Source organism: Coffea eugenioides, chromosome 2, assembly GCF_003713205.1.
Source record: "Coffea eugenioides isolate CCC68of chromosome 2, Ceug_1.0, whole genome shotgun sequence".
In the NCBI taxonomy this organism is placed as follows: Eukaryota; Viridiplantae; Streptophyta; class Magnoliopsida; order Gentianales; family Rubiaceae; genus Coffea; species Coffea eugenioides.
This window is the reverse complement of record NC_040036.1, coordinates 19,982,994-19,994,657: the sequence shown is the minus strand read 5'-3', so window position 1 is coordinate 19,994,657 and position 11,664 is coordinate 19,982,994. Positions and strand designations below refer to the sequence as shown.

The 11,664-nt window shown below is 42.1% G+C and overlaps 3 protein-coding genes across 3 annotated transcripts; 2 read left to right on the top strand and 1 right to left on the bottom strand.

The window, feature by feature from the left end:
- The first annotated feature begins 3,247 nt into the window (after positions 1-3,247).
- Positions 3,248-5,635, top strand: LOC113759150 (transcription factor bHLH95). Its single transcript, XM_027301721.1, has 3 exons — positions 3,248-3,607; positions 4,227-4,667; positions 5,350-5,635. Exons 1-3 carry the CDS (start codon positions 3,248-3,250, stop codon positions 5,440-5,442), a joined length of 894 nt encoding a protein of 297 aa, XP_027157522.1. The 3' UTR covers positions 5,443-5,635.
- Positions 5,636-6,701: 1,066 nt separating this feature from the next.
- Positions 6,702-7,967, top strand: LOC113759141 (ribonucleoside-diphosphate reductase small chain B-like). Its single transcript, XM_027301712.1, has 2 exons — positions 6,702-6,797; positions 7,527-7,967. Exons 1-2 carry the CDS (start codon positions 6,702-6,704, stop codon positions 7,965-7,967), a joined length of 537 nt encoding a protein of 178 aa, XP_027157513.1.
- A 1,700-nt stretch (positions 7,968-9,667) lies between these two features.
- On the bottom strand, positions 9,668-11,664 carry LOC113759547 (U-box domain-containing protein 26). Its single transcript, XM_027302120.1, has one exon. It carries the CDS (start codon positions 11,065-11,067, stop codon positions 9,829-9,831), a length of 1,239 nt encoding a protein of 412 aa, XP_027157921.1. The 5' UTR covers positions 11,068-11,664; the 3' UTR covers positions 9,668-9,828.

The window sequence follows — 11,664 nt, the reverse complement described above, 5'->3', positions numbered from 1 at the left end:
CTTGTGTACTAGAAAGTGGGCCAGAGGTTTTGTTGTGGGTGGTGACCCGGTGAGAGAAGAGATACGCATATGGATGGAGGACGACGAATTTTCATGATTACCAGAAACGCAAGCATTCTCAGACCTTTTTGTGTAGTTTCATAATTCATTCCCCAGGAAACACTCAAACTTGGAACCAAACCCCCCTCAGATTCTTCTAACAACCATCCCATACGTCACGTCACAGACAACCCTATCTCCAATCATTTTTTCTACTTTCTTTAACTTTTTCAATCATTAACTCACTTTTGTAACGCCTCTACAGTTTACAGTAAAATGAAGATAAAAAAAAAAAAAAAAAAAAACATGGTTCCCCATGTGGCATTTTAACTGTTAAAGAAAGGGGAAAAGGTGCGATCTGGGCATCCTTGACAGAGCCAAGAGTATCAAAAGCTATGGGGGGTTTCGTGGAGATCGATGGGAAACTCTGTATTAAGTTTTGTTTCCGGTTTTAGGACTGCGAGGCGCTACGCGCGAGGCTCCCGACAACGTAAACGTTCGTCCAGGGCTGAAGTTCTTGTGGCTTTTTGGCATTTGATTGCCTCCTCGTACTTGAAACCTTTTAGACTTTCAGTTGAAAGAAGATCTATGAACTTAAGGGCATAAACGATGTTGAACAATAAATTGGATTTAATGTCTTCATTACACTTCGAGTTGTTCGATGATTTTATTTTAGAACCAACGTTAGTTCTGCCTCAAAAAATAGCTCTGAATATTATCTTCATATGCTATATATATATATATATATATATATATGTGTGTCAGTGTAAATTTGCCAGGTTGAATGCCAGTAATAATATGCTCCACAATTAATCTTGTCTTGAACTCCAGTTCTTAATAAATTGAGTTTGAGGGAGTTGGATCACTTTATAAAGCTTCCGCTCAAGATCGTGGTTAAATCATACACATAATCATCTCCGAAAAGGTGCCAAGAAAATCGTATTCCCAGGAAAAAATGAGGAAAGCACTCTTTATTTATTTTTGGCAGCGCAAGTAGATCAGCTTGAGATGTTCTTCATTCAGCACATCACATCAGGGACAAGAACATCCGCCATCCTAAAAAAAAATATGAAGAACGAAAGAATCAACCAAAGCCCAAGTGGAACTTGGATCAAAAGGGCTGCAACTGCTTTTTCGGTTCGTTATCGTCAGGATGGCAGCTTGCGGCTCTTCGCTACAGAAAACCAATAAAATTATGCCAAAAATTCATTGCCAAATTGACAGTATTGTATGTGTGTGTGTGTGTATTTGTTCCCACCACAAAATTAATCCTCCTAATGCACCTTCTAATATCCTCAATTCTTTTTCTTGGATTGCTGTATTCTGTGAGCGTGATCAGTGATACTGATGTCACCCAGCCAACAGTAGTATTTCTTTGCCTCTGAGAAGACCAACTATGAATAGTTTACACGAAAATTACAGTACCTTCTCTGCAAATTTTTTTCCCCCCTTAACCAGTTTTACAAGAGAGGAAACAAAAAAAAGAAATGAAAAAGAAAAAAGAGCAAACCCTTATTCGGATGCAATGACTTCTTGTATACGTAAACTACGAGTGAATTAATGCAGTACAATTGCTACAAAATTCGTAATATGGACCCATAAACTAAACAGGAAAAGGAAGCTATTTATTCTATTTAGTCTGAACTGCAATAGGGATGCTAGAAAGGCATATACCATCGTTCTTATCCGTTGTTTAATATATAAGCGAAGCATTCGTTTGTTTGTTTGCGCCTTTTTTTTTTCCTTTTCCCCTATGCAACCATTTTACATGCGAGGCACTTCTGGTTCCATGCCACCACCATTTTCTACGGTTCCAATTTTCTGCATATACAATGATTCGAGTCATAGTAAAAACGATACATAATTCAGTGCAAATGAGCGGGATTCACAGCCTCACCAGTAATGATCCTGGTTGCATTTGTTTTGCCATGAATGTAGACGTGAGCTCATAATCCAGCAAGGGGATGAGGTAGAACAGGATTAATACGCCCAACCGGTGAATGGCTGCAAGAATTGAAGGCTTTAATTAAAGCATGCAAGCCATATTCAGATGCACGATGCCACCTCCTGTTCGCCGATTATATTTCTCAACGCAGGCGAGCTTTTTCCAATATACAACACACTTAAAATCACCTAATGGGGGAAAAAGGTCGCAACTCTTGTAATCGTACGTTATAAGAAGTAAAACATGTAAAAGTAAATTCATCCAACCAATTATAAATGATTTAGGCCAAACATCAGGAGAAGAATGAGATATAGGAGTGGTAATTCATGCAGATTTGGAGGGTGAGAGGAGTGGTAACTCATGTTAAACAACACGCACTTTTTTTATGGAAAGTGAGGAGGTAAAGGCTGAAGACAGCTGCTGTAAGTGTGAAAACATGAGATTTACATGTAACTCTCGTGTTATTTTGGCCCTTAATAATGATTATATCTAGTCACAAGATTACAACAAACAAAGCACAAAACTTATCCTACTCTCTTCACAAAAGAGAAAGGGTTATAAAAAGGTCAGTAAAGGGAGCAAATTCAATTAGCATCTTTTTAGTTCACACTTGAACTGATCAGAGGTAACCTGGTTTCTGATGCAGAGATGAGTGGTGCATGAGATGGGTTAAATAGGTTTCTTACTGGCAATGGCATCCCATCCCCCAGTGTAATTTCAAGGCAAATAATGTGTAGGGTCCATCATGAGTATCCGAGTAGGAAAGTGGGGCCCCCTTGAGAGATAGAGAAGGAAGAACACTCTTTTCATTTTTAATTAATTTATTTTGGGTACTTGCTGGATGCTGCTTACTGCTTTCTTGAGCAAGCTGCCGTTTTTTTTTTTATTTTTTTTATTTTTTATATTGAAGCCGGTAACGGCATTTTGGCATATGATTGTTTTTTGGTCTGTTCCTAATTAAGGCACCGGCCAAGCGAATCAGCATTTTATTTTTCTACAACCTTGTGAATATATATATATATATATTTGCTTGGATTGCCACCCCGGCCAACCCTTTAAAGGCCTGCGCCCCTCTATCTTCACCATAACTCTATCTTCCTCTTCCCTTGCACCCTTTTCCTTCTTATTTTGTCCCTCTTCTCCTTTCTTCCTTGTTCTCTTTTACAATCTGCACACGTATCAGAAGCAAGAATATATATAGTCTCTATTGTCTATATTTCTGTAACTTCTGTTCTTTCTTTGTTAAAAACTTCCTTCTCATCCATGTCTGAAGGGGGTAGCCACGATAACTTCCTTTGGGATAATGAGGTATGGGCGTTATCAAACTCGGATAACTCGGGAAGAAGTGATGAAAACCAACCTGCTAAGAAGTTTAGCGAATCCAATAACTCAAACTGTCCCACTCCGAGGGAAGCTGAGCCCGGCGTTGGGCCATCCTTGGGGAAGAGGAAGAGAAAAAATGGAAAGCAGCCTAGTGTTGAAGGGAATGATCAGGCTGCTGAAGGGAAAGGCAGTGCTGGAGCAGATCATGAGTTGCATATATGGACAGAACGAGAAAGGAGGAAGAAGATGAGAAGCATGTTTTCTAATCTCCAGTCTTTGCTTCCTCAACTTCCTCCCAAGGTAATTCATGCATCGATGTATGTTAAAATGTTTAATTTGATTAAACCATCAATTTTCTCCCTTGGACACTAGAGTCCTCTATTTCCCTCCTTTTTGGATAACCCTCTCTCTTCGAGTTTTGATCGGACAAAGTTGTAATCAGTTATGTTCTCAAAAGAAAGAAGGATATATCAAAAGGCACCTTTCGTGACATACTACTATATAAGCAGTTTGTTCGGCTTTTCAAGTTCAGTTCTTTCTGCGAAGCCAACAAACCAAAAAAAAAAAAAAATTGAAGAAGAAATTGATTATCTATTAACGAATTTTGGAAACATATAGGAAAATTCATGACTTGCTTCATCTCAAGTCATTTTTGTCACGGTTGTACAAGGAACCGAAGCTCACAGGATGGCTTTGCATGGATAGACGGCTTGAGAAACTAGCAGCCTCTGTTGAAAGGCACTAATCTGTACCTAGGAGTGCCATAAATCTCCTTGGATGCCTTCTCTCTCAGTCCATAAAATCAATATTGACGTTTATCCTCCTCTAGCGATTAAAAAATTACTAGAAATCAAAGAATTGTTCATCGTGTATATGATGTTTTTCTTGGGGTGGTAATTCTCACTGAATTTTTTTTCAGGCTGACAAGTCAACTATTGTTGATGAGGCAGTAAACTACATCAGGTCACTGCAACAAACACTTCAGCGGCTTCAGAAGCAAAAGCTAGAAATGATTCGTGGCCTGACAACGATCAATTATGACCCTTCTATGATTACACCACACAGATTAGCCATGGATTCGAGGGAGGCATTTTTAGCTGATCAGGGATCTTCGAGCCAACTGAGTTCCAACCCGAACCCACTCGGGGTTGCTCGATTTCCTACTAGTTTTCGAACATGGGCTACTCCAAACATGGTCCTCAATGTATGCGGTGACAAAGCACACATCAATATTTGCTGTCCCAAGAAGCTCGGACTTTTCAGTGCCATTTGCTACTTCTTGGAAAAGCATAAGCTAGAGGTTGTATCTGCTCATGTTTCATCTGACAATTATAGGAGCTTGTACATGATTCAAGCCCAAGTAAGTAATCTTCTCGATTGCCAACAAATGTCAGTCTTTATTTTATTCAATAGAACTTAATTCAACACTACCTCAGGAGAAGAATAAATAGTTACGCGAGAAATGTTTCTTGTCGAAATTAGGAATTAAGCTTGTGATCAGTGACCTGGATGGTGCACCATATAGGAGTACATCTTATAGAGGTAAAAGGAAGATGCTAGACCGTGTGTGTGTGTGTGTGTGGGCGTTTTGTTTTTCCCTTTAACCACAAATTCATGATCGAGTTCAAGAAACTTGTTCGATTACTCATTCAATTTTGAATTACTTACGATGATTGCCACTCCACAGGATAGTTAGCCGGCTGTGATTGTTGCATGCCACTGTCGCTGTGACGTAGTAGATGCAATTGCCATTTTGATTAATAATAATAATATCAAGATCAAGAAGAAACAAATATAGACATACTAAAATTTATGAAGAAGAAGGTGCTTAGCCTTTTATCCTCATTTTTTTCAAAAAAAGAGTAAAATGACCACTGATTAAAAGTTCCATTCTTGCATCAACACAACAAGTACATAATCAAACGAGTTTCATTTCATAATCTAGCGAGTATCTTTTAGTCGATGGTTGCTGCAAATGTTGGTAGTCTTACCTTTCTTGATGCATGATAACATTTTTTTGGGAACATGATTTTGCGTTTCAGGCTCTGGATCATCAGTACCCGGAGGCGTTCTCATTTGATGATATTTTCCATTTAGCTACGGGGGAGATGATGATGTACATGTCTTCCTTGTAACAGCTCCAGCGCCAGCGCCAGCGCAAGTTCAAGCAATAAGATATGAGATCATGATTGATTAATTTCTTAGGCCGAAATGTTTATTTATTTATTTTGGGTGCTGTCTATCTCTGGAGGAAGAGCATAATTAGGATTTTAATGTTGAAGTCAGTCAGGTATATATCCTGATCAGCAAAAGTTGCAGCATATGATATATCTCACTCAGAATCCAAGTTGCACCACTACCTTTAATCTCTTTGAGCTTTTTTTTTTTTTATTTTTCAGCGTTTCGTCTTCCATGTCATCTCTAATCTCTTGCATATGAATTTTGTTTCCATTTAACCATAATTAATTATGTGCTGCATTGAGTGCTTGAATTGGTAATAATAATCATGATGATGATAAAGAAGAAACTTCTTCATGATCAGCCACAAAAGTTTGTTCCAGATTGCAGCAAGCAAACATTATAGTACTGTAATGGCAATACATATATATTTTTCTAGTGTGTTTAGCCCACCTGACCTGACCTGACCTTCAAGAAATGCATTTAAATCCGAGATAAGTTATCATACTTCATGTCCATCAAATATCTCCTTTTTTTTTTTTTTTGGCCGTTTAATTTCTTTTCTGATTGTACTACCCGTGAGTCGAGAGAAGCCGCAGGGGCCCAACGGTGGCATCAGTGATTGTTGGGCTCCAGTTTGGACTTTGTGTTCATTAATGGACCTTAGTACGAGAGCCCATCAGATCACTGCAAAGCCGGGGGTGGTTGAAATGTAATTCTGGCGACAGATTTCATGGTTCCATTTAAGCTATAGTCTATTCATCAAACTTTTAGCAAGCGAAGTTTCTAATCAAATTAAAACAAACAAGAAGTGAAAAAAGTCTTTGCCAATATATCATTCTTCTTTTCCAACATCCAAAAAAAGTATTATTTATTATAAAAGTTGTACAACAGAGAAAGAGGGCCAGTTCGGGTGTGCTGTGCATCCGTCTGGTCCGGTGGTAGTTCAGTCCCCTCCGGTTTATCTCTGGACCTCCTTAGGTCCGCCCCCTTCCTCTTAGTGTAGGATAGATTAGGTTTATCGTTTTAGAAAAAAAAAAAAAAAAAAAGAGAGAAAGAGGGCCAGTTGACGAGAAGGTGACACAGAGAAAAAGAGGGCATTCGAAATCCTCCCCTGGACTATTAGACTAAGGGGCCAAGTGCCAAATATTTTCATCGAAATGGCTTTGGCATGGGACAACTAAAAAAAGATTTTTTGGTCTTTAATTTAGATCCGATGGTATGGGAAAAAGAACATCAAAATCATGATTGGTATGGAAGCGAAGCGATGATGGGTACTTTGGTTGGAAAGCTTCTGTGGACCTTCCCATACGTACGTTGAGCACTTTTTCAGGGCCTTTAAATAAATCCACTCTCTAATAAGTCTCGAGCATTATTCTTCTTTTATTTAGCAATCGATTGCCCCTTTTGCACCGCTATATATATATATATATATAGGGCAAATTATCCAATTGGCCCTTGAACTCTTTGTTTAAGTAAAAATAAGCCCCTCATCTATTTTTTGCTGACTTTAAGCCCTCAAACTTGTAAAATTGGGTATCCGTGACCCTTTTAGCCAGTTTCTCCGGTTTTGCAATCGGAAGGGGAATTCACACGAATGACAGTATGCTTTGAAAAATGGCATTTTTGTCAAAAGATTCAAAACTCACGCGACACTAGGGTTTCAGTACTCCCCTCTTTCGATCTCTTCCACACACAGTAGAACACGGTAGCTAATGCACAGTTGATTTGATTGGTCTCAATTCTCAGCCGACGACAGTGAACCAGTAAACGACACCGTTGCTTCTCCGTCTCTGGCCAGTCAATCCAATTTTAGCCAGTTGTGCCGTTGGGGAGCTCGGTCATTCCGATCGTCAACAAGCTCCAAGACATATTCGCGTAGCTCTCCAGTTAGTCTACAATTGAATTGCCGCAAGTGGCGGTCGTCGGAAGCCAGAGCAGTGGAAAATCGAATGTTCTGGAGGCACTAGTCAGAAGAGATTTCTTGCCCAGAGGTTCGGATATTTGTACTCGCCGACCTCTCATTCTTCAGCTCGTGCAGACTAGACGAAAACCTGATGGCACCAAGTGGGCCCTCCACTGGATCGACGACTCCGAGTCCTTCGCGGAGCGCCTGGTGGCCTTCGCCTGCGTGGAGGGGATATTCTTCTCAGGGAGCTTTTGCGCCATATTCTGGGTGAAGAATTGGGGGCTGATGCCGGGCTTGACCTTCTCCAACGAGCTGATCTCGCGGGACGAGGGGCTTCACTGTGACTTCGCGTGCCTGCTGTATGGGCTGCTGAGGGCGAAGCTGAGCGAGGAGATTTTGATCTCAGAGATGGAGGGCTTCACTGTGACTTCGCCGAGGGAGGCCATGGCTGAAGCCATGGAGGACTTGGAGATGGTGTCCATGGGGGAGGAAACGAATGGGAGGGTGAGGGAGAGGTTGCAGGAGAGAGGAGAGGAGAGGGAGACGACATCGGTGGAGAAGTCAATGAAGTAGAGGAGGAAGATGAGGTCGTCGTAGGTGTAGGAGTAGTCCATGAAAGGAAGAGAGAGGAGTTGTTCCTTTTTTGCTCAGAATATGCGGACAAAAATGCCCTTCTTAAAAGCATACTGCCATTCGTGTGAATTCCCCTTCCGGTTGCAAAACCGGAGAAATTGGCTAAAAGGGTCACGGATACCCAATTTTACAAGTTCGAGAGCTTAAAGTCAGCAAAAAATAGATGAGGGGCTTATTTTTACTTAAACAAAGAGTTCAAGGGCCAATTGGATAATTTGCCCATATATATATGATATATCCTCTGTGTGTGTGTGTGTGTGTGTGTGTGTGTGTGTGTGTGTGTGTGAAATGCCGGATCCGACGTCCCTTTTTTCGTCCGTATTAATGGATCAAATGCATTCAATATCGTATGCATCACGGTTCGTCTTTTTTTTTTTTTTTTTTTTTCTTTTGAAACTTTTCAGCTCAATTGATTAAAAACTGTAGGCGTAGTAGATGTCTCTCTTTTTTTGGTGTAGCCGCATAGGTGTGAGGTGTTGAGATAGCTAATGAGGTGATGCCCCCAGCTCCCAGAAGAAGTTGCCAAAAATCACAGCTAATGAATGAATGAATCTGCAAGTGAAACAGTTAAAAAGTTATTATGCTTTCGAAACAAGGCAACATTTTGATTGTGTGCCTTTCACATCACTCCTAAACATGTCAATGTCAAGGACTAATCCATGGGCCAGCCCATCATGTTCTTCTTCCAGTCCCCTTTTCGTTTTGTTTAAAGTTTGATAGCAAGCATCTTTTGACGATTTGAAAGAAATTTTCTGTGCAAGAAATTGCTTGCAGTTGCAGGCAGAACAAGGTATTTCACACAAGTATTCTTTTTGACAATTTGCTACTACTGCTCCCTTTAATTCTAAATCATAAAGTCAAACAATTGTTTATGCTAGCAGCGACTGAGGATGAGAATGGGATGCTAAATTAACAAGTTCTGACTTCAAATTAATCGTTTGGATTGTATTTTTTTGAATTTTTTGTAGAAAAACTACTGTAGCGATTTAATATATATGAGGTAAAAAGATGATTGAAAAATATGTTCACAAAAAAACGTAACAATTTTTCTTTAAAAATTTGGCAATCCAAACACATTGCATTTTTTTGAATTTTTTTGTAGAAAAATTACTGTAACGATTTGATATATACGAGGTAAAAAGATGATTGAAAAATGTGTTCACGAAAAACGTAACAATTTTTCTTTAAAAAATTGGCAATCCAAACACACCCCCGCCCGATTTCAATTATAACATTGACACAACTTACAAGCAAAGAGTTCAAGTCAAGTGGTTAATAATAATAATAATGAGTGCACAATTCATCAACTGTTTGAGAAAACAAATTGAAATTGTGGCCCATTTTAGAATTAACGCCTGCGAGTAAAATGATCTTCAGTAGCAGTCAATAATAAATACTACTACTATAAAACAAGACTTCGTGCGATGCCAAGTGCAATAAGATCATTCATGCGCCATGATTTGCTTGGACCAATTTGCCTTTTTTAACTTCTTTAAACATTTTCAGCCAAAAAAAAAAAAAACTTACTTACAGAGGAAAGGAAAAAGTACACACAGAAGCAAAACACCTCCCCCACCGTGTACCCAACATAAAACTCTCTCTCTTTCTCACTCAATTTTTACTCGCTCGTCTCTATGTTCTTCTTCCTTTTCTTTTTGGGGGCTTTTTTTTTTTTTTGCTTTCCCAAAAAATACACTACTACTAGTACTAGAAAATACCGCTACTACTGGAAATTACACTCTACTACAGCTCCCCCAAAAAACGGAAAGAATGAGAAGGTTGAAATCATCCATCATGTGAGTCAAAACGCAACGACGTCGCTGCAACCAAAATCGTCCGAATTTCCAATTGAGTCCTCCGGCCAAGAATCCCGTAGCAACTTCAACAGCATTTGCGCTTTTCTCTTCGCTCGATCCGTGCAATCGCTCTGGACCAGCAACAACAGCTGAGTCAACACCCCGGCGACCACCGCGTCCCGCTGTGCCTGATCGGAAGCCGAGCACAGCGACACTAATGCCCCGGCCGCGTACTCCGTGGCGCGGTCCGATATTTTTAGAATAATTTTCACCAGCAGCGGCACCGTCAGCGCGTGCGCCGAGAACGCCTCGCACCCCGACGGAATTCGGCAGAGCAGCTCCACCGTAGCCAGCGCTCTCTCGGCATCGCACTTCTCGAAGTCCGCCAGCCTGTCAACCAGCGCGTCCACCGCTCCGGCGGTCACCGCCCTCTGCCGGTTTTGCTTCACCAAGCACAGGGCGAACAGAGCCTTGACTCCGATCTTCGACGCCCTCGGATATGCCAAGGGATAGTTGAGGATTCCGATAACCCCCTCGAATATTCCCTCGGCATTGCTGACTTGAGAGCGGAGCTCCGGCGATCTGGTCCCGGCGACGGCCATCTCGATTACTGCGGCCGAGTTGACTCGGACGTCAACTGAAGAATGACTGAGCAGGGAGACGAGATACGAGACTCGGTCGGGATCGGAGGCGACGAGGGCGCACTGAGGCTCGGAGAGCTGGAATAAAGCCAAAAGCGCGAGCGCCTCGTGACTGAGGTCGGCGGAGTCGGAATGGAAAACGACGGAGAGGAGGAGCTCAGAGACGTTGTTGGCGGAAATCAAGGCGCGGTTCTTATCGGAGTCGCGGGCGAGCGCTCGGAGCCTCCTCAAAGCAGAGAGGCGGGAGGCGGGAAGGGCGGAAGCAGAGGAAGCCTGGTGGAGCAAGGAGCGAACGAGGGCGGGGTCGGCGGGTTGTTTAGGAGTGGGGATTCGCTCGATGCCGAAGGAGCGGTTGGCGACGCACCAGTCCTGGATGAGGCGGCGGAGGGTGTGGTTGGGGATGAGAGTGAAGTCGGTGAGTGGGGCACGGGTAACAGGGCAGGTAGTGTTGCCGGTGGCGACCCAAGACTCGATGCTGGCACGATCGTAGGTTTGGCCAGTACAAACAGTGACAGGGTCCCGCATCAGCTCCAGAGAAATGGGACATCGAAAGTAGTAAGGGATCTGAACTCCCACGTCCAATGGCTCTAAGCTTCCCCGCATTCCTTCTGTTCCTCCTGTTCCTACTTTGTCCTTGTCTTTGTCTTTGTGGAGTATCTCTCGTATAAATATTTTGTCAATTTTATGTATGTGGATTGTGGACAGCGATGCAGGAAAGAATGAGGAGGAAGGCAAGAAATAAAGCCGGGGGGGGGTCACTGCAAATTCTCTTTAGGGAATGTTAATGTTACCATGACTTAAAGATAATGCTGTGAGGACGGGCTAGGGCCGCAGGGGAGGGGGCGGGCGGGCAAGGAAATGAGGGCCAGCTTCTTTGCACTTCCTTCTTTCTTCTTGGGGCGGTGGGGAGGGAAGGAGCACAGCAGGAGGGTGCTCTCTGCTCTCTCTCTCTCTCTCTGGTCTCTGCTATGGGTTTGTTTGTGTCTCTTGTTGTGCCTGTGTTTTTGTGGGTTTTATTCTGACTAAGGTGGCAGGCAGCCTGCAGCCCCACACGTGTGGTTTATTTTTATTCTTTTTTTGATTTTACCGCTGCTGGCCTGGTAGTGGTAGTAGTATGATGCTAATAATGCTGGTACTGCTGCTCGGTTTTTTTTTTGTTTGGGTTAATACTCTACTGCTACTACTTAATAATGCTACTGA

What these genes read in the sequence shown, in the direction of transcription:
- LOC113759150 (XM_027301721.1), top strand. Translation starts at nt 3,248, where the DNA reads ATGTCTGAAGGGGGTAGCCACGATAACTTCCTTTGGGATAATGAGGTA. An exon ending in TTCCTCAACTTCCTCCCAAG is followed by an intron (nt 3,608 to 4,226) that starts GTAATTCATGCA and finishes ATTTTTTTTCAG; the next exon opens with GCTGACAAGTCAACTATTGT. An exon ending in TGTACATGATTCAAGCCCAA is followed by an intron (nt 4,668 to 5,349) that starts GTAAGTAATCTT and finishes TTTGCGTTTCAG; the next exon opens with GCTCTGGATCATCAGTACCC.
- LOC113759141 (XM_027301712.1), top strand. Translation starts at nt 6,702, where the DNA reads ATGGTATGGGAAAAAGAACATCAAAATCATGATTGGTATGGAAGCGAA. An exon ending in TTCTGTGGACCTTCCCATAC is followed by an intron (nt 6,798 to 7,526) that starts GTACGTTGAGCA and finishes CAGCTCGTGCAG; the next exon opens with ACTAGACGAAAACCTGATGG.
- LOC113759547 (XM_027302120.1), bottom strand. Translation starts at nt 11,067, where the DNA reads ATGCGGGGAAGCTTAGAGCCATTGGACGTGGGAGTTCAGATCCCTTAC.